The sequence below is a fragment of the Cicer arietinum genome, chromosome 4, assembly GCF_000331145.2.
Source record: "Cicer arietinum cultivar CDC Frontier isolate Library 1 chromosome 4, Cicar.CDCFrontier_v2.0, whole genome shotgun sequence".
NCBI lineage: Eukaryota > Viridiplantae > Streptophyta > Magnoliopsida > Fabales > Fabaceae > Cicer > Cicer arietinum.
Window position 1 is genome coordinate 18309328 of NC_021163.2, and position 27501 is coordinate 18336828.

Genomic DNA, 27501 nt, shown 5'->3' on the forward strand with positions numbered 1-27501 from the left:
AGGAGTTAGGTTATAATAACTCCAAGTATAGGTTCTGGTGAAAAATGATGAAATTGAAAACTTTAAAAGAATAATAGATGATAAAGATGCAACTAATGTTGGTGAACATGCTCTGGAAACGAATTGCAAAGCTCAGTTATAAGTTGAACACTTTGTAAAAGGGTTGGTTAGGTCAGAACCATAATTAGAGTGGGGCAGTTTCTGAAGGGTTAAATGGTGCTAACGAAATTGGCGTTGATGATGATGGAAGTGTTTATGACAATGACAACAATGAAGATGAAACTGATGGTGTTAAAAATGATGATAGTTAGGATGAGAGAGCACTTAGCTTGGATGATGGTTTTGGTGTTGATAATACAATACATGATCATTATGATATTGAAATGAAATATGCTTATGTCAGTGAAGAGTTAGATTGTAGTGACCTTGATTCTAATTCAGACAAAGAGAAGGGACCATAGTATGATCAGTTTAGGGTGGAGGAGCTAAACAAGAATTACAAGTTCAAATTGAGACTATAATTTAAATCATTTGTTGAGTTTAAGGATGCAATCAGATAATGATCTATATTAAATGGGAAGAAAATGAAGTTTGTAAAAAATGATAGTGCAAGTGTAAAAAATGATATTAGCACTTGTAAGTAAAGAATGAAGAAATGATATGGTGATCACACATGTGGTCGGATTTTGAATAATAGCTCGAAAAATTCTAAGTAAATTGCTAAATATGTGACAGATAAGTTGAGCAATTGTAACAATATGAAGAGTAAAAAAAATTATTTCAATGTATCCACTTTAATCATATAAATAATTTGTTTTTTTTATATAATTTTTAGTTGCATTAATAATAAATTAACAACAACAAAAAAACAATGATAGTTCATCTACGAGAGCTTCCAATAAAACTATAAAAAAATAACAAAAGAAAAATGTTTTCTATACGAGTATGGTACGATTCTTTTCACTTTTTACTAAATACTATCATTGCACGAGTAACGCGTCGTTGATATTTTACATTTAGTCCTTTCAAATTTTAAATAAAAAATATATAATTTTATATTTTAATGATAAATATTTATTCTATATAAAAAATAGAGAGTATATAAAAAAATGGTTAAAAACGAAAAAAATAATGTTAATTTTCTATTTGTGTTTTCATTTCTTATATTGATAGTTGATATTAAAGAGGATAAATTGATATATAATTTTTTTTTAAAAAAAAGTAGTAATTTGAATATTTTTTAATTAAAAAATAGGATATTCTTTTAAAAAAATCCAAAATACTAATGCGACCCCATTTGTTTGTCTACCACATATGTGTCTTGTTTGATTATCAATTCAACGAAAATTAAATGTATAAGAAAACATACATATACAATCAACATCAATCAAATTCAAACGAGAACAAGAAGAAAGATTATTCATTATTTTATTTTATTTAGAATAAAAGCTACAAAATGTAACTAGAAGAAAAATAAAGTACAACTCATATGCTGTCCCAAATTTCCCTTTTTTCCCAGTTAACGTTATCAAAGCTATGATATATAGCATCGTATCTCACTGACCAAAGAACAACAGTAGTGCTAAATCCTCCGTACTTGTCAAAATTATATAAGTTGAACGCTATATGTTTCCCATCTTCTCGTGACCATGTCAATAAACATGTTTTTAGTTGATAGTTACTAAGAAACTTCTTACGAACTCCTGGTCTTAATATGTATCCACCTTGATAAAAGTTGCATTCGATGATTAAATTTTGTGAGCCACCAATTGCAAATGGCAAATCATTGACTATGTAAATAGGAAACCATACTCCGTTAGGATCGGAAATTGATACACTCCTTGAATTTCTAGTTCTAGAAATTGTTGAAATATTCAACCACACAATAAGTAATACTAATATTGATACAAATTCTGAATTTGATATTTTAATTTGTTGGGTTATTTTTACTTCATAATATATTGCTTTATTTTTCCGTAGGACTGTCTATATAGAAGTACATGAATCAAGTTACATTCATCGTCTATCTATGTTAAAAGATAAAGAAAAACTTAAATGTATCTGATAAAAAAAATACATTTCAGATTTTTCTTATATTTATTTATTGAGTAAATGCATTATTTTCTATAAAATAAATTATCTTTTTATTTTATTTATTTATTTATTTAAAAGATGGAACGGTCAAAAATGATATCTAGCGACAATTTTTTACATTTGTCAGCTAAACTTTCCTGATATCTCTTTTACTTCTTTAAACAATGTCTTAAGGATATTTGTGAATATTTTTTTATATTTTAAAATTAAAACTAGAGAGTATAATAATAACTATGTACGTCTTTTATTATGATAATAATAAAGAATAAAAGATGAGTACTAATAAATATCCTAATTGTACTTGTTAAATAACTAAAATGAAAGAAAAAAAATCAATTAAAAATTTATTGAAATTTTGTACTTTTCAACTTTTGAAAAACTTAAAAATTGTTATGCAAAACTTTCACTTTTGTAGATTATACCTAGAGATGGGAATATACTAGACCGTCCGTTAGGGGTCTATGGCCTAGACTACTTATGGTCTGGCGTATTTAATAAAAAGGCTAGACTCAAACTATTTTTAAAGCCTATTTATTTAAATAGGTCAGACTCAGGCTTATAAAAAGTCTATTAGGCCTGATAGGTCGGCCTATATATTTTTTATTATTTATTAATATTATTTTTATTATTATATTAATAATAATATTTATTATTTTAAATTCTATCAATTAGACAATCACTCAGTAGTCATTTCATATTCGGTAGTCGTTCCATATTTGGTAGTCATTCAATTAGTCAATCAATCACTAGTGGTTCTATATTTGTTTAAGAGGTAATAATGGGTGCATTTGTTTCAGAAGAAAAAAAAAATATTTTTTGAAATCAAAAATTACTTTATAGGGTTTAAAAGATGTTTGTTTCAGATTTTTTAAAAATTATTGTTAGAAAAATTATTTTTTGTTTAATATATATAGATATGTAAATTGATATTGGTACGTGGAGAGCATCATGTGGTATGAGTAGAACATTTAAATTTTTTAATGTGAATAAGACTTTTAAATAGGCTTTCAGGTCAAGCCAGACTTTTAAAAATGTCAAGTCAGGTCGAAAAAAAAGTCTATGATAGACCGTAGGCCACACTTAGGCCTAAAAAATTAAGGCTTAATTGTAGTTTTGGTCCCCATATTTTAGCTGAATAGCGAAAGTAGTCCCCCCATTTTATTTCTCTCCAGTTTTGGTCCCTCAAACATAATTTTTATCCAAAACTTGATGAAATTTCATTTTTTTGTGCATTTATTTAAGTCACAACATGCCTCAAGATCTCATTTGCAACAATTGTACCTAAAATACATGATCATAAATGGTGTAGGACGACTTTAAAAAATGGAATTTCATCAAATTTTGAACCAAAATTCTGTTTGGGACCAAAACTGCGGAGAAATAAAATGAGAGAACTAATTTCACGATTCAGCTAAAATATGGGAACTAAAACTGCAATTAAGCCAAAAATTAACCGTAGGCCAGACTCAAGCCTTTCAAAGCCTGGTCTGGCCTGGCCTATTTCCACCTATATTTATATCGAACAAGGCTATAATTTTCTATATTATAATGCATTAGTTATAATATTCTATATTAGAATTATTTTATATAACATTATTTTCTTCCTTTTCTTGTGAAAAAATATTTTCTTCTTTTTAAATTAAAGCCCACATTATGTTTTTTTAAGATAGTGTGATATTTGCATTAATTAGATTATTGTTAAAACCCATAATCCATTTAATTATAATTTGCTACATTAGAATTATTTGATATAAAATCATTTTCTTCCTTTTTAACTAAAGACCCCATAATATTTTTATAACATATTGCGATATTTGTAATAAAAATAATATAAAATGCATAGTTAGTACTCCAATTAATTTACCAAGTCAACATTTCTATTAACTCTACTTCCTTACATTTCATCAATAATAATTATAGAGGTATATTGATAGAGAGCTGATAGTTTAGCTAACCCATGAATTATTTAGTTAATATATTATTTGTTTAGTATTTTAATAAATTAATTTTGAATTTAATTTGAATATATCAATCTTGTAAATTTTTTTTACATATATATCTAATTAAATCACTCACCATTTTTTCACGTTAGCTGCTAAAATATCTATTTTACATATTTTGATTGATTACGTGTAAAAAAGTTTTACGCCGTTAATGTATTGACCCTAATCTCATTAATTAATTGATATAAATTAATCTCATTAATTTTTATTTCTTATGATTTTAGTATTTTCTTATGAGATTATGACACATAGATAGTTAGCATGTAACTCCAATGATTTGATCTGGTATTAAAATGATAGAAATTAGCTTCACAAAAATTCACACATTACGAGTTAATAATATCCGTTACTATTATTGCAGCGAGACAAATATAAATTTAATTATAAGAGGGCGACTTCGCATTATGATTTTAATTTTTTTTTTTGTTTTCATAATTATTATCAATTATTTAATAAATTAAAATAACTAAATTATTTAAAAAATAAAAATATTAATAATTAAGTAAAATAAAATATATTAATAAATAATAATAATTATTATTATTATTATCATAATTAAAAATGATTATAATTAAAAATAATTAAAATTAAAAATAGTAAATTATATTATAAATTTCAAAGAAAATACATTAAAAATATAAAATATTAATTGGACAATTGATTATTTAATAAATTAAAAGTAATTATAATATTTAAAAAAATAAAATACTATTAATAAAAATAAATTAACTTGAAGAAGAAAAAAATACGGTTGAGTAGATGTGTCTAAAAAAATGTGTTAGATTATTTTAACCGCTCCCTCTTATCTTCTAGATAAATTTAAACTATTTTAACAACTTTATCTTGTTTAGCAGATAACTTAACCGCTTAATTATATTTTGTTCACAACTTCCTCTTATTACTGGATCTAATAAATAAAAATTAATAATAGTAATAATTATTATTATTATTATTATAATTAAAAAAATAAAATATATTAACAACATGAAATAAAATATATTAAATTGAAAAATATATATATATATATATATATATATATATCAAAATCAATGCGGTTGTATAGATGTGGCAAACCATACAAGATATATAGATTCAATCTACCATTCATTCAAGAATCAATTTGTTCGTGGTTAATTAAATCAATTTCTAAATTAATGAAAAAATTAATCCATTTACCAACTATTCAACGCATTAATTTCAATTTAATATTTGTTTCATGTTATTAATATATTTTTAAATTATAATTATTATTATTAATTTTTATTTATTAGATCTGGTAATAGGAGGGAATTTTGAATAAAATATAATTAAGTGGCTAAGTTATCTATAAAACAGGATATAGTTGTTAAAATAATTTAAATTTATCTACAAAATAAGAGTAGTGGTTAAAATAATATAACATGTCGTTTGTTTAGACATATCTATTCAACCGTATTTTTTCTTCTTTAATGTAATATATTTTATTAATAGTATATTGTTTTTTTTAAATATTATAATTATTTTTAATTTATTAAATAAAGAATTATCCAATTAGTATTTTGTTTTTGTAGTATATTTTATTTGAAATTTATAAATCAATTTACTATTTTTAATTTTAATTATTTTTAATTTAATTATTATTAATTATAATTATTATTATTATTATTTATTAATGTATTTTATTTTACTTAATTATTAGTATTTTTACTTTTAATTTATTAAATAATTAATAACAATTATTAAAACGACAAAAAACAAAAAATTCTAGTGTGAGGTCGCTCTTGTGCCTGCAACCTCCAATTAAGTAAAAAAAAGTTTAGGCGATCGCACCTGAGTCAGTGATCTCCTACAAAATTATGACAATCAAATAATATATTTTAGGAGTGGGGCATTTTGGTGAAAACAACCTCCTACTAAGTCTAAAAATTATGACAATCAAATAATATATTTTAGGAATAGGGCATTTTGGTGAAAACAACAGATATTTATTAAAAAAATCCACACAATTTTATTTTCCATTTACAATTATATGTCCGTTGGTGACTTGGAATTCTATCTTGATTACTCACACGAATTTTGTCTACAGGAGAAATTTTCACTGGAGCCTCCAATATTTATCCCAAATCATGTTTAATGTATTGGGATGTATATTTTGTACCTCTTTTCATGTGTATTATCCTAAATATTACTATGAAAACATGGTCAAATAGATTTTATAGTTACTAATGATGAGTCACCGACAGAGTCAAAAATTAATATTCAAGAGTTCATGATTAATATTTTAATATTTATATAAAAATAATAAGTTATTTTAGTTTTTTTAATTGTGAGAGGTGCAACTATTATAGTTTTTAATACATCGAAATTAAACACATCATCAAATTCTTCTTTTATTTATAATTTTATTGATTAAATTGACTAATAAAAAATATATTTAAAAAATAAACTAACTAATAAAAGACATATTTAAATACTAAAATGATTAATCAAATACATGTTTAACTATACTTTTGTGTAAAAATTATTTAATAATTAATTTATCATTAAACCATATAATAATTAATTATATATAACTTAAAACAACCTATAAAACTTGAACAAAACTTGAACGATTGCAACACATGTCAGTCTCCCTTCCCTGTGCCCCTCAGGAAGGAGTGTAATATAGTAGGGACAATATCTTAAGGAATCTAAAGTAGACATGGTACCTTTGTTGATTTATGTTTCTTCTTCACTTAATGCATATAGAGGGGGTAATTAATCATATCAAAATATTCTTCACTTAATGCATATAGAGTTGATTTACAATTTTTTTTCGATTTTTTTATTTTTCTCACAAAATTTTTTGAGAAAAAAATATTTTAAATATTTTTGAAAAATAAATTTTAATTTTTTTCTGAGAAAAATAAATTTTAATAATTTTTCTATAAAAAAATCTCAATTAACAAAACATCGGGCCTATAAACCCCCCAACAAAATATAATGAAATAATAGGTTTGGACTTTAAAAAGTTTATTTCAATAGAGGGTCTAATATTAGGTGCTTAGTAGGAGATTTTTTAAGGGGCTTTATAGGAAAAAAAAATCATTTTTTATTGGAAAAAAATCAAAAAATTTTGAGGAAAAAAATAAAAAACAAATTTGACAATTGTTTTTAATAAAACATCGAAAGATATATTTGAAAAAAATTGAGTACAGGTCCCACTAAACATACAATATTTTATGCGTTTTTTAACTTTGGGACTTTCTTTTTTGAGCCCTTAATAACTAGGAAATTTGAGTTTTCAAAAATTTCATTTGATATGAAAGTTTTGAAAGTTTTCAACAACAAAAAAAATGATTTGGAAAGTTTCATTTAATTTGAAAATTAAAAATAAAAAACTAAGTTTCAAAAGTTGTGTTGTTCAAAACTTTCGAAAATGCTGAGAAATAGGCTAAAGTAGAAAAACAAAATTCAACTTATATATATAGTAAAAAGAGTCAAATAATCATTTTAAGTGTATTGAGGGTGGGAAGTATAGGTGGGAGTGACAAGTAGAAAACTGATTAAATTTTTTACCTTTCCAATGTGTGAATTGGGTTTTTATGTGACTATTTTAAAAAATATAAGTATAATTTTGAAAATTAAATGGTGTTTGAAAGGGTATTAAAAATAAAATTAAATAATTATTAATTTTATTTTAGCAAAATAAAAAATAGTAATACCAAAAAAATAAACGAGGAGACTAATGGGCTTTACCTATGTGTGTGAATGATTTAAGTAAAATAACATAAAATAAATTTGAAGGAGAGCTACATATATAATGCTAAGCTGCTTGGAAGGAGGAGGAAATTAGGAAACACAACAATTTAGGCTATCGTTTGGCACCGGTGGTCGATAACTGTTCCATAAAAGTTTCTCCATTTTCGTCCAAATTTCAGTATGTTATTTTACTCATTTAGCTAGTCAATTAAACTCATATTCCCATATTTTTTACCATCCCAAATTGTCTCTAAATTACCTAACTTCTCCATTTCTAAAATTCCTTATTTTGCATCGTAGTTCTTCACCGTAAGTCCAATTTGTTCGATTTGAGTAAAACCAACGTCAAAATGATCGTGTGAAAAGTGACTATATTATTCACTGATTGGTTTTCTGATTTATGGTAATTTTCCTTGACCGAGTTTTGAATTTATTTTTTAGAGTATCTTCTCATAATTTATTTTTGACGTTTACCAATAAATTGTCGAGTTAGATCGATTAAAAAACAAAGAATCAAAAAACAAAGATTGTTTGCTCGTGGAGTCGTATTCATATGTGAAAGCGTCAAGATAAGATAAGAGGTGAAAGATCGTTTGAATTCATGAGTATAATATAATGTAAGATGAACGGGAAAACTGTATTTCCCAACGATTCATATGGGGTTCGCGTATGGCGGCAGTAGCCCTTTGAGTGATAAATTGATTAATGTGAAAATATAGGGATTGTGAGATTAAAATGTGGAATAGAAAAATTTATAAGGTGTTGATTGATTTAACTTCGTCAAATGTGTGGTATTTGATATTATTGTGATGTTTAATATTATTGTGATATTGGATGTCAAATAAATTTTATGTATATGTTTGATTAGATAGATTTAGGTGATGTGATGATAAAAGTTGGATGCAATTTGATAAGTTCATGTGACTATGATGATGTATAATTAATAATAATGATGTTATAAATTTATGATAATTTTATGTGATGATGTATGATTGATGAGAGTAATGTTATAAGATTGTGATGAGTTTATGTGATGATGTGTGATTAATGATAGTGATGTTATAAATTGTGATGAGAATATTGAAGTAACCTCATAGTTGATGAAATAATTGTGATTCCAATTTGTGTTTGAGATGACGGTCTTAATAGAGTATCATAGGCCAACGATGGGAGAAAATAAATATTGAGAATTTGTGAAGTGGAGATTATTTTTCCATCATATAGGTAGGGTCTGACAAACCTAGTGATTTCGGGGAAGTACAACTAAATGAATCTGATTGTGGCATTATGCTGTTGAGCCTTAAGGCAGGGTTGTTAGACCATGGAGGTATTCAGGTGAGGAATTCCTAGGTGATTTGGAGGTAGCACTCCAAATGTCGGGAGCTACCATGCAACACATGTTTACCTTGAATGTCGCGTATATGTGTCTCAGGTTGAGTTGAGGGGATCTATGAGGACATGGCCAATTTGAGTTGTCCATCCGCTGGGATAGTGGCATAATATCAAGCCTCCTAACCTAGTACTTCAGAGCTAGAATGATACCACATTGTGAAGTAGAGTCTAAGCTCATGCATTTCATTGCATTTTCTTGTGATTGTTTTGTTGTGATTAATATGTATTGTGTGCGATAATAATTTCTAAGATGATTTGATGTTATAGTGAAATGTATTGACTTTTCTTGATTTTTACTTTGACTTTATTGTGTGATGTTTTTCCTTAAATAATGTTTGTTTAATGATACGGTTTATGTATGATCAACTGCGTGTTCTTCTTACTTATATTATACTATTAACATGATTTCAAAACTCACCTCATTCGTTGTTTGGGTTTGACTGGCTTGGCACTACGCTTGTGAAATCGCAGTTGTTACAGGTTAATGAGTCTTGAAGTTCAATTTTGGGAGAAACTTCGCTCTGATAGGTGATACTGAGAATAATGATTGTTAATTTGTGTTTTTCTTATTAAATTTGAAATGACTTTTTGTATGAAAACCTTATAAGTACTAGTAAGTTTTTAGAATTAAATTAAGTAATTATACTTACATCAAATTTATTGAGATTATACTGTTTTATAGGAGGAAAAAAGTTAAGAGTGTCCATTTTAACTTTTGAGCAATGTGATATCTTAAATTAGTTATAAAAGTTTTTATTTTCTTAGAAACAGATTTCCTTTATCTTCTTTATCCGCTGCGAATTAAATTAAAAATTCTTGTATAAATTAATATAGGCTTAATTGCAGTTTTAGTCCCCCTATTTTAGCTGAATCGCGAAAGTAGTTCTCTCATTTTGTTTCTCCCCAGTTTTGGTCCCTCAAACAGAATTTTAGTTCAAAACTTGATGAAATTTCATTTTTTTTGCATTTATTTAAGTCACACCATGCCTCAAGATCTCATTTGCAAAAATTGTACCTAAAATATATGTTCATAAATGGTGTAGTACAACTTTAAAAAATGAAATTTCATCAAGTTTTGGACTAAAATTCTGTTTGAGGGACCAAAACTGGGGAGAAAAAAATGGAGGGACTACTTTCGCGATTCAGCTAAAATAGAGGGACCAAAACTGCAATTAAGCCATTAACATATATTATTTTGGGATTTAGGTGGTCACAAATTGGAACCAATAATTAGTTGGCTATTTATAGATACATGTATTACCAATAAATTATCGGTTGTTGTTATTTTAGCAAGACCTTAATGTTAATTCACATTTGTCATGGGAAGCGGCAAAACTTGAATTGAAACAACGAGGTGATTAAATTTTTAAAATTTTAATAGATAAATAAATAGGTATAATATTGTATTATATATAGAATTTTAAGTTGTAAATTTACAAAAAAATATTGACGATCAAACTTTTAACGATTGCTTGATAAAGGTAATAGATCAAATTTTAGTTGAGAATTTTAATAATTAAAAATTAGTTTCTAAAACAAAATTTCAAACACTAAAAATTTTAGAGTTTAATTGTTATATTTTATGAAAGTAATTTTTTTTACTAATCCATAAGTGTGACTTTAAAAGTAATTATGATAAAAGTCAATTTTTTTTATTAATCTGACTATTAGGATTAATTGAAAGTATAAAATATCTTTATATCGTTGATGCATACAAATTAAATCTAAATTTATACACTATTGATGCAACATTATTAAGTACAAGGAAGAGAAAACATTGTTTAAGATATTAATATTGACATATTGTTACTAAAAGATAATGATTTAGTTTGAGCATTATGCAATCTATTTTGAAATTATGTGAAACTATATCCCAAATTAATAAATGTCAAATTTATTGGTTTAATTCAACTTGAAATCAAACTCATAAAAACATATCAAACTAATTTAATTAGTTTTGGTTAAATTTTTTGGATCATAGAATCATTTGGTTTGATTTTTATATATCTATATAAAATTCACAACTTACATAATTGTAATTTAGGTTGAAAAATTTAATTTATTTTATAATTATAATAGTTATTTTTGCAAAAAAAATTATAAATAATTATTGGATATTTATAATAGACATTTGAATTATAATTTGGTGAACAAAAATTAATATATTTGGTCCATAATATGAATCAAATAGATCAATTTTTGCTGATCAAATTATAAGTCAAATGTATCTAATAATAAAAAAGAGTAATATTATTGAAACACAAAATAAGACACAAATACCATGTAAAATATATATGATCATGTTTTGTATTTGTATTTTAATACAAAGGATTGTATTTGTGTCTCAATTTGTATTAAATTATGTTTCAATAATATTATTCAAACAAAAAAAAAATAGTAATATTTTTTTAAAAAAATTTAGGGACTTTGGGATGGTCGTGACCATGGGCCACCATATGTCCCTAAGAAGCTTACACCCTTGGAACCCTTGGTGGGGTGGGGAATGGGGGGATTTGTTAATAACATGGAAATCAAGCTCTAGTTTATCTAAAAAAACATGGAGATGTAGTATTGGACATCAAAGACAATCATTTTATATGCTTTTTTGGCATATCATAGCGAGTAAACAAAAGGTCATATGAGGCTAACACTAATTTCATCACGTTCTCCAAGTGTTAGTGTCTTCCAAACAAATGGTTAAATTGGACAATTGTAAAACCAACATTAGTCAAAATACTTGTGCAACATCAAATAAATTATTTATAACTGAATTGAAAAAAAGAAATGTAGAATCTCACTTCTCTTTTCACACAACCCCTTGATTTCTCAATGTCTTCAAATTTTTTTCACATTTTACAGAGTTTATATAACTTGACTGGCACTTAAAGTTTCTTTTTTACAGTAAACAACTTTATTCAATTGAAAATACAAAGAGCAATACAAAGAGATTGAACAAGTTGTGTTAGGATATCCCCCACCCGAACAAGGTCACTAATAACTATTTGTAACTATTTGTAAAAGAGTAATTGCAGAGAGCCAAGAGAAACCTACATAGAAATATAGAAAATGTATACCAACAAAAATAAATACTGCACCCTCACACGTATTAGTTTATAAGTATACGACACATTAGATATTTTTAAATTTTAGATTAATTTCATAAAATAAAATTAAAATAATTAAATACTTTATTTCATTAATTTAATGAAAATAAAAATTACCTTAATTTTGATAAATTAAATTCATACAATAAAACTTACATAGATAAAAGAAGTGTAGATAAAACACACTTCTTTTACCTGTTTTTCTTTGTACCAAACAATTCATTCAATCTACTCTATTTTTTACATCTATCTCTCTTTCTCATATCTTTCTTTCTTTTTTATTTCTTTTCACAACCAATCAAAACCTACAATGGAAAATACAAAATCAATGTATGCACATGTTTAAGCCATCCAAGTAACACTGAAACAACTTACATATGTACAAGGTTAAGTCAACACCAGAACAGAGGAAAATATATCAACTGATTAATGAGAGGTTCATAAGAGTAACTTTGCAAACATTTTCAATCTGACAGCCACAGCCACAGTAGCTTGAAGCCAATGGCAGGATTTACATTTTCAACCATTTATCAAATTGAAGTATTTATATTTACGAAATATATGCCTTGACCAATTCTGTGTAACTGCAATTTAAACCTGTCCTTGGGCAGATGATTCTACCATCATTCTTCTTAGCCATCTCTTCAAGAGCCTACAAAGGAGAAAAACACAATAAAATTAGTCTCATTTGTTATGATTTTATGTAGAACATCTAGAATAAACTTGGTCCAGTATAAATAAAAAAGAGACCTTGGTGCTATAAACATATCCATTGGGCAAGACTTGTGGTGGGTTCTCAGTGTCCATTAGCTCCTTCGATATATAGCAAACAAGCTTTGAGTGATGCTGCTTTGAATATGGTAATGGCAAGGCTAGTGTGCGGAAAGCCTCTTGTGATAGAGGGTCCTCTTTTGTGCAATCATCCTCATAACAATATCTTTAACAAGTTAAGGGTCATATATCAAGAGAGTTAGCCATGACAATGTGTACAGACAACCATAAGGTAGCAATAAGAACCATGCATTTTATGAGCAAGAGACTTGGTATTATCAGTATGAGCCTTGAAATCTTCCACAATACGTCTTAAAATAAGATGCTTGTGAGTGACAGGAACCATATTTTAGATGATTTATAGGAATAGCAATAACAGATTAGTAAGACCTTGAGAAATGACATTAAAATCAACTGGAGGGTACCTTAGACACCAGTTAAAAATGATATGAATACTGTATCCCAAAATAAACTACGATTTTCAATAACTGCTACGTATAAACTCAAGACTGGAAATATGAAATAACTTATCATACATTAAATGCTCGGGAATTGTTGATATGAACATAACAACCCATTAAGGAGATTCGGGTGCTTTAATTTCATTTTTTTGGGGGGCAATTATATATGTATGTAAGAATGATAATAACTCATGACGATGCTAGAGCATAGGAGTTTATAGGTTAAAAAACTTTTTGCAAATAATTATATTTTTTAAGGATACGGAGTTTTGAGAGCTGAAAGACCAGCTTGCAGATAGATATTGAGCAAAGGCTCTAAAGTCATGCCATATAACTTGCAGAACTCCTGTTTGAATTGGTCTACTAGATAATCCCATTGCTTAGCTTCAAATAAGACCTGTAAATTATGCACACACAAAAAATTGCAAATATTTCAGTGTTGAAATAGCAGTGAACAAAGATAGACGACGCAATATGAAGCAAAAAGTCTACCAAAGAAGAAGAGTATCAAAATGCTCTGTCCAACCAATATCATGTTGAATGTCGATAGACTTCATTGTAATTTGTAAATACAACAGACATAAAAATCTTCTTTTATCAGAATAGATCATAGTAAAATCAAAACTCATGCAAATAAACTCTTGTTTCTTATCTAATCAACATAGGATGAACTATGTTTGACAATGTGTGATACACACTGCATGACACAAGTCATCTCCATTATAAAACAAACAAGTAAGAAAATACATTACAATTTACAGCTTAAGAGATCCGGACCTTGTTTAGTCAACTAAATTATAAACAACTAGAAAAACTAAGAAACATAGTTACAATATCCATTAGACAGTGCTATTCTTCAAAAAATTAGTGTTATCAGCATATTGCTTGTTATTCTTCCTCTTTTTCCTAAAAGAAAATTATAGATGATTGAAGAACTACACACTCTTTTACAACCAAATTCAAAGTTAATTAAAAATGCCGAAATGAATCCTCTTCTTTCATCTTGCCCCTCCAAATTTTTCACTATGCAGCCAACGTAGTTATTAAATTGCATAACATGTTAAATTTAGAGAAAATAAACCCTCAAATATATATACATAATTCCACATTAAAAAAACAAATGAACTAAATACTTGAGATTCTCATAACAAAACTCAAATATCAGATATCATTAAGGAAATAGTAAATTCCAGTACCATCATTAGTACACTTGTAAGTCCTAATCTCATCATCAATAGACCATTCAAAAGTTGTGTGAATACTGGATAATATAAGAACAAAAATTGTACCCAGTAATAGAAGATTCAAACAATTAATATATTGTCTGGTCTGCCCATGTGGAAAAGCAGGCCTCTACCCCTCCAGATGAAAACAGAGGAAGGGGCAAGGTACAATATGCAATGTCCCTTCCGTTCCTTCTATTTAACAATGTAAGGAATATGTTCCTTCAAATTCTCTTGTGAGAATTGGTTGTAGGAAAAATGAAAAAAAAAAAAAAAAAAAAGGAGGGAAATAGAAGATTCAAACAATTAATATATTGTCTGGTCTGCCCATGTGGAAAAGCAGGCCTCTACCCCTCCAGATGAAAACAGAGGAAGGGGCAAGGTACAATATGCAATGTCCCTTCCGTTCCTTCTATTTAACAATGTAAGGAATATGTTCCTTCAAATTCTCTTGTGAGAATTGGTTGTAGGAAAAAAAAAAAAAAAAAAAAAAAAAAAGGAGTGATAATGAATTGGAGAATCATCTCTATCGATGATACAAAGTTGCATTGATTTGTGTGACTCAGGCAACAATCGAAGCCAACTGCGACTCACCAAATGATATGAATTACCGGCTATTTATGCTTTGTTTGGTTTAAGAGAAAAAGATGTGAGAAAGGGAGTGGATTGTTGGTATTGTTAAGTCTTGGAAAAATAGAAAAGAAAGAGAAGAGAACGAATTGTTCAGTTTTCTTTCTATCTCCCTTTGATTAGTTAAATAGAAAAGTGCAATTAGTGAACTCGTATTATTTCAAAAACAATAATACCCCAGTCCACTCCAGTATTTTTGCCTGCAACTCATATCCATCACTGTTTCTTCTGTGGCTGCTGCTTTAAGAACAAAATCCTGGTTTGGAGCTCACTTTGCCATACTGCACGATTTATAACATAAATTTTAAGTTTAAATGCATTTTTGTCCCCCTATTTTAACTGAAGCAAGATTTTAATCCTCCTGTATTAAAATCCGAGATTTTAGTCCCCCAGTTTCACATGTTTCAGGATTTTTCCCGACAACACAGTTTGGGGCTTATTTTTTATGACAAATCATTAATATTATGATGTAGAATTACATTGATGATGTGACTTTGTTGATTTGGACCACACACAGTAGACTAGAAAACCTGTTTCAACATTTTTTTCAGTTTCATTGATCAAATGTAAACCTATACCTATTATTCTCAAAACCATTGTTTTGGGATCAAATTAGCAATGTCACATCATTAAATTTAATCCCACTTTAATGATGAAAATGACACCTCATATAAAATAAGCCCCAAACTAGGTTATGGGGAAAAATCTTGAAACTTGTGAAACAGAGGAACTAAAATCCAGGATTTAAATATCGGGGGACTGAAATCATATTTCAATTCAAATAGGGAGACCAATAGTACATTTAAGCCTAACTTTTATGATGTTTCAAAAGCAAAAAATTTCCATTGAACGTCCACAAAAAACAGTTTAAAAACTAACAATTTAATCATGAGATGCACTGCATTTGTAGTATGTATTGTGTGTGTTTCAATCAATTAGTGTCATTTTTAAATGTTCTACTACAAAAAGAAAACGCCCAGCACAGCATCACTCATCTCTAACTATGATGAGCAAGCCAAGCTCCTAGTTAGAAAACACACCCAGGGGGAAAGTCATGGACGGCGGGTATTAAAGTAAAACAGTAAAAATATGGGTGATCTTGCCTCTGTTTCTTTGCACTTGTATGGAGAAAGAAAAAAGTTGTTCAATTTCTCTCTTAACTACTTCTCTCATCCACTAAACAAAAAAAGTTTCACTCTCTCTTCCTAATTATCTTTCATCTATTTCTTTCTTCTAAATTTCCCACAAACCAAACATAGTGTTAATATAAAATCGGATTCATATAATGAATTGTGCCATTCAACAACTATGAATATAAATACAATCTTAACAATGTTGCATTGAAAAAAATAAAACTAAAGACGTACTGGTATAACTTATGCACACGCAAAAGGAATGCATTATCACCTTATATGTGGCACATTCGGTGTCTTTTTTAAAAGCTAGTGTTGCAGTAACTCGCTGCAGTTCTTTCATGTGGGTCGCTCCCCATGGTGAGAGATACTTCTTAGCATATGTGATGGCTCTTAAATTGTTTTCAGCTCTTACCAACTCTATGAACTCTTGAAGTCTCAGCTGGAACTCCAATTTGCTCTGTTGACAATAAACCACTCTTAATTAACAATCATCAATAGTATGATTCCCAAATTATGCATTTTTACGAACAATTAAAATCACACGAGAAACCCTAGTAGTTGTGGACACTATGGCTTTGCATCAAGTTAATTTGTTGGATGTCTGGGATGATTCTATAAATATTCTTATCGCCTTAACAAAAATGCATATCACCTAGACTCAAGAGCCAAATAAATCTAAAAGTATGAGGCAGCAACTATTAGTAAGCTCAGACAGCAGTATAAACCTTAGACTTCTTCAGCCTTGATTTGTTTTCAGCACACCATGCTAGGGCAGGAGCAACATCCTTATTTTGCAGAGCATCAATAACCTTTTTTGCTTCTTGGAATACATCAATATCAACGAGTTCCTGATAGACAAAGATCGATAAAATTACTGTTAGAGCAAAGTGACACAAAATGGAGATTGCAGCATGTTACACAGAGAAGAACCAGCACGAACAGCATATTGCCAGCTTCCACAAATGACCACCATATTCATTACCTGCAAGTTGCTGCATTCGGCGAGTTTCGCTGCAGTGTCATAATATGACATCCTTAACATGTAATCAACAAGAATCCGCTTCAAGCGAGTGTTATTCCATTCTGACATGTTTTCTGCATCAGCAGATTCCAAATGATCGAGACGTACACGACACTTCTGCGCTTGCAAATGCTCTGCCCGGTTTCCTTCCTCCAACTTACCATTTTTCACAATTACAAACCAAGATAATCAATTAGAAACCATAGTTAACCAAGAATGCAACTGAAATCATTTAGGAAGGAAATGCAAAACAAAACTGACCACCAAGGATACTAAATATCATAACCACTTGCAGTAACTACTTACTTAATCAAAGTCGAATTATTTACAACTAAAACAAAGTCGAATTATTTTGCGAAAATCAAATTATGTTCACAATTTTGCTTAATCGAATATCCAGATCATTATTTGGCACTGCAAATCAAGATTGAAAAATGCAAAACCGAAATTCAAATAATTTCAATACCGTAACCATGAAACATGTGATTCGTGTGAAAAGATAGTAATAGAAAACAAATTCCTGCATCACGCGTTGAAACGAAATTCGAATCACAAAATTAGGTTAGTTGTTACTTTTCTCTTGAGCCCTTGGAGGCGGGAGACGAGGGAGTTAAGATGATTAACGGCGTCGTCGGGGGAAAAGTTAGAGGCAGCGGCATCGTTGACGCCGGAGATAACGGCGGACATTTCTTTCTCGACTACGCGATGGTTGGCACGGATGGTTTTCTTGTAGTGCTCAAAAGGGACTCTGAGAAACTGGTGCTCCAGCTTGAGAGACTCCGTGAGTCGAGGGAGGTTGGAGGAAGGAGTGGGGGTGGAGTTAACGCCGACGGTGGCTCCGGTGGGGGTTCCAGTGGCAGTGTTGTTTCCGTTAGGAAGGGAATCCATTTCCATTGGGGAAGGAAGAAATGAAAGACAAAATGGAATCTCAGAGTATGCAACTTGCAAATGGATAAATGCTTAAACAAAATTATCAAAAAATAAATGATAATAAACAACAAAATCGTTATTTTTCTAATTTAATGGTGGGTTTGTTATAGTTTTTTTTTAAATAATATTTTACTTAAAAAAATAATAATTACTTTTAAAAGTATGAGGTTTTATATTGTTTTTAAAAAAATGAAAATATTTATAATTGAATTAGTGATAAACTGTTTTTGATAGCTTCTTAAAAACCATTTTTATAATTATTGTTTAAATAAAAGAAATATTCTTACTATTACATACGAAAATTAAAACAGTTTTTTATTTTATTAAAATCTTTCAAAAATAATATATAAATTATAAAATATTAAAATTCTTTTTTTAAATCTATAATAAATGTATCTTAAAATAAGAAATTTTCTGTCAATAAAAGACAACTTGATAAGAGATTTTTTAAAAACTTAAATACACTCTAAAAGCATTTAAAAAATCTAAAAATACTCCATCATTGTTTTTTTATGGAACTTGATCACACCAAGAACATATGATTTTTCCAATTAAATGTTATGATCTACAGGCTGCTGCTGAGTACTAATTTATTCAGTGTTTCTTGATTTTAGGAGAGAAGATTAGTGTGCGAATTAGTTAAGTTGTTGTTAAAACAATTTAAAAAATAATAATAATACTCGTAGCAGTGGAACCAAATGTTGAAGGACATTGTTTTTTTTCTTGAAAAAGCTGCTTAAAGGAAATGATTTGTACAGAAATAAAATGAATAACGATCCTTAAGACTTAAGAGACTAAATTGGGAGATTCACACTTCATAAACTCAGCATTTTCTCCAAATCTGCTGTGCTTTTCCAATCCTTTTTTCTTTAGATTAAAGAACGACTGAAAAACAAAATCACTTCAATACAAACAGTTGATTCTTGTGTGCTTGTAAGCAATACTTCAAATACTTAGTGGCTGTTTGATTTTTTATATAAAAACTATGTTTTTATTTTCAAAAATTTAAAAACAGAAAATTTTGTTTGGTTAGACATTTTATAAATAACACTTTTAAAAATTAAATCGTATTTTCTGATTTTAAGGACTAAAAAAGCAAAACAGTTTAAAGTAGTTTTACTTTTTAATTTCTAGTTTTTAAAATTGAAGAAAAGAAACAGACTACTATTACATTTTTTAATAACATATTTGATAATTATTCAATAAATATGTTTTTCTTATCGGTTTATTCTATGCTAATTATTACCAATACATATCATGTTATGCACATAAAAAAAAACGTGTTATGGAGTTTGCTAAATGATTTTATATTAAAAAAAGTAAGATTTAATTACAGTTTTATTCTCCTTATTTTAACTGAATCATAAAAGTAGTCTATTCATTTTTTTTTTTCAATTTTGGACTTTAAACAGAATTTTGATCCAAAATTTAATGAAATTTTATTTTTTTGCATTTATTTAAGTCATATTATGCCGCAAGATCTCGTGTTGCAACAATTGTACCTGAAATCTATGATTATAAATGGTGTAATGCGGTTTTAAAAATGACACTTTATCAAATTTTGGACCAAAATTCTGTTTAGAGATCAAAACTGATGAGAAATAAAATGGAAAACTACTTTTGTGATTGAGCTAAAATAAAGAACCAAAACTGCAATTAAGCCCAAAAAAAATATAATAAATAAATTAAATTAATTATAATTAAGTGATAATTTTTTAACCTTCACTACCAGAATTTGATTAATATCTGACTAAAATTGGAGTTTTTAAATAATTAAAGCTAAAACTAAAAATTATCTATATATATATATATATATTAATGTCTTTTAAAATTATATTTTATTTGATAAAAAAATAAATTTAAATATGATACACTCATTTCGTCTCACTATAGATTACTTTAATCCAAAAATTGGTTCAAAATAAATATCAATTTTCAGTTTTTAATATAAAATTAATAATTTATTTAAAATTATATCATTTAATAAATATTATGTACATTACTTTCAAAATATTCCACTTTAAATTTATTATTATCAATATTTTTTTAAATTATCAAATTTTATTTTGAATCAATAAACTATGTTGAGCTTATTTAGTCAATGCATTAACATTTTCTGATTGCACTCACTTGCAGACCTTCATTTGTAGATATATATGATAAACAAATTTTCTTATTTTTGGTTTTGAAGTTATATTCTAAAACAAACTTATCAAACAAGTTATTCCATTTTTTAATCTCTAAAACAGTTTTAAAAAATAAAGTTGTCACAGATCTTTTTAAAATTTTCTTTTTAAACACAGTTTTTCAAAATTTATTTATAAAATAGTTTTCTAAAACTATAACGTAAAAGTCAATCAAACCACCCTTTAATATTTACCAACCCTTTCATATTTGAACAATATTTGATACCAATAGCGAAGTGGAGACAGACAAACATGCAATTGCAATTCAACTTTTTGGGCAATAAGGAACTTGCTATTCTACTAGCATATATGAAAGATTATAATTTGGATAGTGCTTGAAAAAGGGATAGATCAGCCTTCCACTAGGACTAACAACCTCTCAACAAAAGAGTTCATAAATTACCTTTAGTATTTGCATTGATCAAACTTCAGATTGGATAATAATCAAAACAAAAACTAACAAGAGAGTGAGTGTCTGTTACAAAACTGTTCATCAGCTCATGTCTCAAGCCATGTTAAGGATCCCATAATTAAATACTTGCTTGGAAGTTCTCCAGCAGATGGTGCAAGGTAAGTTATCTTCTTTCTGTAATATAAAAATCAAGTTAGAAATGCAAATCATGCAAACATTCTACATATAAAACAAAATGAAATCTAACAATACAAACCTCAGAATGTCAATGTCGGTTACATAGATAAAGCCAGCAATATTGCTGCAACAGAAAAAATGTGGCACGTTATCGACTGTATGAAACTTGGGATGGGAAAGGAGCACGTAATATATTTTGGCCTAAGAATTTTTCCTATTTTAAAAATAAGTTCAATCAATGAAGCCACCTAAATGAAGTTAAAACAACGGAGTACATACACAAACTAAATGAATTCAAAGTTTGTTATACCAAAATATATTTTCATTACATTCTTTTCTCTCTATTTTAAAATGTTCAAAAACTGTTTTGGTATCTTTGAGATTTATTATCCATTACACTTCAAATTTAAAACCTTGATATTGCATCAAATCTCACAAATGGCCCCATTTGTACAGAGGATCTTTTTTAAGGACAAAAGAGCTAAGCTCAAAATAACCAAAATGATTAAAAAGTCTTTAAGAAAAATCCTAGAAGCCATTTCTATTACTCAATAAATTAATATATCTTCTCAAAACAAAATTAATATACAACAACTCTCCTTAAGGATCCCCAGCTCCCCCACCCAACTGTTTCCAACTAATTGGCAGAGGTTGCCTTATGGGATAACACACATGTTGTTCTTTTCTCTTTTGGCCTTCACTTGACTTCATGAAGTGTGATACGTTGGATAAAGGTTGGTAACATTTACAACAGCAAAATAAAATAATATATGAATCAAACACTGCCATTGGGCTCTATAAAAAATTTAAACTTAAAACTTAAGATTATTAATATTTGGATAATAAATAGTTGACCATCCAAATCATAGTTACCTTGAAATGATCTCATCAGGTTCCTTGGCAAATGAGACAGCAAGGACTACATGTAGCAAATCACGATTTATATTCACAGGTACAACTCTTGTTGGATCTGCAGCAGGTTCTGCTCCAATTGGCAAGGCAGAGCGTGGGGCTTGTGGCCCGCCACCAACTCGATAAACAAACAAGTCACTAAAATTTGCAATATTAGAATGAGGAGAAAGATCGTTTGCAAGGCCATAAAAGTATTCCTGCGTCAAAATCATATGGCAGTGATTTCAATTAGAGCCGCAAAACAGTTGAGCTGGCAGGACAATTCAGTGAATATCAAGCATGCCCAAGGAGGGGGCAGAAACAAAAGGGCAAACCCAGAGGTAAAGCTAATAAACAAAATATCCAGAAGCGATCTTCAGCCAATTCAGTTTTATATCCACACAAATATGTGTCTACAAGGTGTCAAACAGTGCTAACAGATGCAAAGGATCCTTTTAATTTCAAACATTAACTCAAAAACAATTCAGTTTCAATTTTCTAATCTTCTGGAATACACAACCCAGTACTTAGTTCATTATGAGACCAGTTTTATTGTAACTGAACATAGAACACTTTATAATCCTGTGTATTTCACATAAATAAAAATCATCCTTTTCTCAGTTAACGGCAAGATTAATAGCAGCCTAATAATAATAAACATTTACACCAACAATTAACATTTGATAATTTGAAGTGGAATCATCGGGCTAGGAGGTTGTGGGTTCCGGTAGTGTAACCGGCCTTTATCAAATGCAAGTAAAAGTTTTTCACAATAGAAACTTAATGGACCCATAGCTTCCCTAAACCCCACCATTGCCCTTTAACTAACATCTAACATTTAAATTAAATAATAAAAAATATAACATTTAACAAGTATAAATCAAAATCCTCTAAAATGAAAAATTATGAGAAGAAATAATATATTTACTAAATGCAGAGAATATTCAAAAGAGGAAAAGTATGTTTACCCTTATCCTATAACTTCTGGCCTTCTGGCGGACCTTCGCATTCCTAGATACAACTCCACCTGACCTCTGAAGTTTCACTACATCTACTTTAGGCTCACCCTTAAGCACATCTCTGAGCATGCTGCACAGTTTTTCCTATAAGAAGTTCAAAGGAAAAGACTGAGACTCTGAGCTTTACAAAAATTATAATGAAAACGTTAATCGACAACTATCCATGAGGGAAGTATGATGCATAATAGTATGGAAAAATGCAACGAAGTATGCATTGAATCAAGATAAGGCATATACCTGACCCAATACCAAGACAACATTTGCTTTGAATGTACGGATTGCATGCAATAGCAACTGCAATAAAATACTCCCAAAAGAATGAGTAAGAGAGAGGAGAGAGACCACTATAATTAAGATCTTTTAAGCAGAATTAGCAGTGCATTCCATGTTTCGGCAGTGTTCAATTTAACAATGAGGTAAAGTTCAGAGGTCAATTACATCATAGCCTACTCCCTCTATCCATCCCATGGTATTTATCACCATTCCTGCAGCTCGAGATTCAGCATTTCCAGCAAATTGTCTCTCCAGCATCCCCGCAAGCTCCTTGACATTCACTTTATACAATTCTACATTATTACTGTAAAAACAATGGTTGGTGGTTGGAATTTCATTTCCTTCATGTGCTATTAATGGTTTTGATAACTTCAAATGAATCAGTGTTGGTATGATTTTGCCAATTCATAGTTGAAAATATGAAGTAATTACAACATTAAGTACCTCGGAGTAGTGTGTCCATAAAAATAAACGAGAGGCATTTCTAGAGGAATTCCCTCCACAGGATCGATGGGCATTTCAATTGGAGTAGCAGCAATGCATCCAGGAATTGTTATAGATCCTTGGCCAATATCCAAGTCAACAAAGGTGGGTTTCCAACCTTGTTTAGCTGCCCAACTAAGAAGCATCCTTGACAGCGTACTCTTTCCAGAATCTGTAGGTCCTACAACAATCACCCTAGGGCCCTGACCAACCAAATCAGTTGATACTTTATTCACATACTACAAACTATACATCATACACAAGAAAAATAATTACAAAGTTTGGTCTTCCAAACACAGCAATCTATGATAAAATCACAAGTTCTGAAGCCCGTAGGCATAACAATAATTCATATAAAAGAAAGCATTAGAAAGATACATTGACAATGCAAAATAAAATTCATAAAAAACAAGTAAAAACAAAAAACAATCTGCACTAACTCACACAGAAAGCATCCAATCTCCTAATCACATGACACAATAAAATTACCTGAGACAATATAGAGTCATCTGATGGTAAAGCCTTGGTGCGACTTCTTCTTCCTTCTAATATAGCATGCACATTAACATAACTAATCATTGGTGTCTGAAATTGAGAAGGAAAAAAAGTTACAATCTCTTCCATTTTTTAATCATTTTTTTGCTCACCACTTAACAGTGAGTTTCAGAGAAGGAATACAAGTAATAGGCCCACAATACTTTACCTCATCCGCAGTATAATCAGTTTCAGTATTACCATCCATTTCAATGGTCGCACCATACCAAGTAAAGACCTGACATATCCCACAAATGAATATATACTCAAAAGTAGAAAAAAAATCATATTAAACCTGTGTTTGGATAAATAACATAATTAGGTGTTTATAGCATAAATGTTTGTGATATTACTGCGTATTATAAGCTATGTTAATAACAAAGTTAAAATAAATTCAAATTGTTATCATCTACACTATAAACAGATTTAATAAGCTATCCTAGAAAACTTATGGAAATAAGTTGAAAAATAGCTTATGGAGGTGTCATTAAGTTGTTTTCATAAATTCTCTCAAAGAGACTCACAAGTGCTTATGTAAGTAGATAGGCACAAATATTTGTCAATCCAAAAATGCCCTAAGTCAAACAGCGATGCAATAAATAAAGATGTTAATGAGCATTTGAAAATCAAGATGCAATCCAAACATTGATATTAACTAACAAAGCATTAACCCTATGTTAAATGGTACAGTAATAGAAGAAAATAGTGGAAATGAGGAGTTACAGCAAACTTGAGTCTAGGAGGAAAATTGAGCCAGATTTCAGGGGGAAGTTCAGTGCCGAAAATCTCAGCAGTGCCATTGAGGAGACGAAGGCGAAGAGGCGCGTCGTTACCGACTTCAATTCTCAGTTCGCATTCCTTTTCCAATTTGACTTGCTTAATTACCGGTGTCAAATTCGAACCACCAACAGGAGCTGCACCACCACCATACGCCATTTAGTAATGTGGTAGGCTAGGGTTCGGAATACACGGTGGCGCTGCCGCGGATGTTGGTTTCCGAACTAAAGTCAGGTAATGAGTAGACTCACTTTTGAGAATCGAAAAGATTGAATGATATGTATCGTATCAATTCAATTCAATTCAATTTCTCGTACACAATTTACAATTATCATGAGTTTTTTGAGTCTAGACTAAAATGACAACTTCGGATATTGTTGTTAGAGACTAAATAATAAATATTATATTATTTTATGTTTTTGTTAATGTTATAACATTTTAAAAAGATAAATAAATAAAACATCAAATAAAAAATTAATTTAAATGGTTTTGTTATAATTTTTTAAATAATGAATTTTAAAAAATAAAAATTTATTTTAAGAATTTTTTTATAACTAGATATACAACAAATAATCATATAATTAATGTTATATGCATTACTTTCAATTGAAAATCTAACATAATAAATTATTATAAAAATATTTTCAAAACTAGCATAATAAAATAATATTATAAGGTAAAGTAAATTAATTGAAATTATGTGTAAAGAATTATATTATGACTATATAATTTTATTAATTACACGAAATAAAGAAAAAAGAAAAGTAAGGGGAAAAAAAGCTACATCCTTAAAAAGACGACTTCTAATCCTAAAGCACCAAATATAAAAGTTGAGGAGAGGCAAAGTAATGATTCACAATTCAGCTATTTAATTATAGCACTGTAATATTTATACATTATAATAAAGTAAAATTTACATTGCCATGGCTAACTCTATTGATATATGACCCTTAACTTGATAAAGATATTGTTATGAGGATGATTGCACTAAAGAGGACCCTCTATCACAAGAGCCTTTCCACACACTAGCCTTGCCATTACCATATTCAAAGCAGCATCACTCAAAGCTTGTTTGCTATATATCAAAGGAGCTAATGGACACTGAGAACCCACCACAAGTCTTGCCCAACGGATATGTTTATAACACCAATCTCTTTTTTATTTATACTGGACCAAGTTTATTCTAGATGTTCTACATAAAATAATAATAACAAATGAGACTAATTTTATTGTGTTTTTCTCCTTTGTATGCTCTTGAAGAGATGGCTAAGAAGAATGATGGTAGAATCATCTGCCCAAGGACAGGTTTAAATATAAATACTTCAATTTGATAAATGGTTGAAAATGTAAACCCTGCCATTGGCTTCAAGCTACTGTGGCTGTGGCTGTGGCTGTCAGATTGAAAATGTTTGCAAAGTTACCCTTATGAACCTCTCATTAATCAGTCGATATATTCTCCTCTGTTCTGGTGTTGACTTGTACATTTGTAAGTTGTTTCAGTGTTTACTTGGATGACTTAAATATGTGCATACATTGATTTTGTATTTTCCATTTTAGGCTTTGAATGGTTGTGAAAAGAAATAAAAAAGAGAGATAGATGTAAAAAATAGAGTAGATTGGATGAATTGTTTGGTACAAAGAAAAAGAGGTAAAAGAAGTGTGTTTTATCTACACTTCTTTTATCCATGTAAGTTTTATTGTATGAATTTAATTTATCAAAATTAAGGTAATTTTTATTTTCATTAAATTAATTAAATAAAATATTTAATTATTATAATTTTAATTTATGAAAGCAATTTAAAATTTAAAAATATCTAATATGTCATATACTTAGAGCATCTACAACGATAAACTCAATATGGGTTCTTTAGATGGGGTCCACTATGTCATCTTGAAACAATTCACTCATTTTCTGCTCCAACGGTGAACTCAACATGATTCAAGTTCTACTATGTCACATCATCTTAAATCAACTCATTCATTTTTTATAGTTTAACTTTTAAAAAATCATATTATATTCCATTACTTTAATTTATACATTAATATTTAATTTTATTATAACTTAAAATATTAATTTAAATAGAAAAATAAATAAAAAAGTACGTTAATAAAAACTTTAATAAACTTCTGTAACAAAAATTGTGAAGAAAAAGTATGAATAACAAATTGTTTCTATTAATGAGTTAACAATAGTAATTAAAGGAGAAAAAAAAGGTTAACGGTGGTATATTAACTAAAAAAAGCTAATGGTTACAAAATTATTA

At 28.7% G+C, this 27501-nt stretch overlaps 2 protein-coding genes across 2 annotated transcripts; both read right to left on the reverse strand.

Moving 5' to 3' along the window:
- Positions 1-12719: 12719 nt before the first annotated feature.
- Positions 12720-18513, reverse strand: LOC105851907 (protein MAEA homolog). Its single transcript, XM_012714827.3, has 7 exons — positions 18129-18513; positions 17517-17711; positions 17260-17382; positions 16806-16991; positions 13809-13942; positions 13064-13250; positions 12720-12965 (listed from the first exon to the last, which is right to left on the reverse strand). Exons 1-7 carry the CDS (start codon positions 18447-18449, stop codon positions 12864-12866), a joined length of 1248 nt encoding a protein of 415 aa, XP_012570281.1. The 5' UTR covers positions 18450-18513; the 3' UTR covers positions 12720-12863.
- Positions 18514-21006: 2493 nt separating this feature from the next.
- LOC101492204 (protein CLP1 homolog) lies at positions 21007-25553 on the reverse strand. Its single transcript, XM_012714825.3, has 10 exons — positions 25184-25553; positions 24630-24698; positions 24416-24511; positions 23888-24129; positions 23609-23747; positions 23408-23464; positions 23120-23254; positions 22134-22369; positions 21340-21384; positions 21007-21257 (listed from the first exon to the last, which is right to left on the reverse strand). Exons 1-10 carry the CDS (start codon positions 25394-25396, stop codon positions 21170-21172), a joined length of 1320 nt encoding a protein of 439 aa, XP_012570279.1. The 5' UTR covers positions 25397-25553; the 3' UTR covers positions 21007-21169.
- Positions 25554-27501: the final 1948 nt, after the last annotated feature.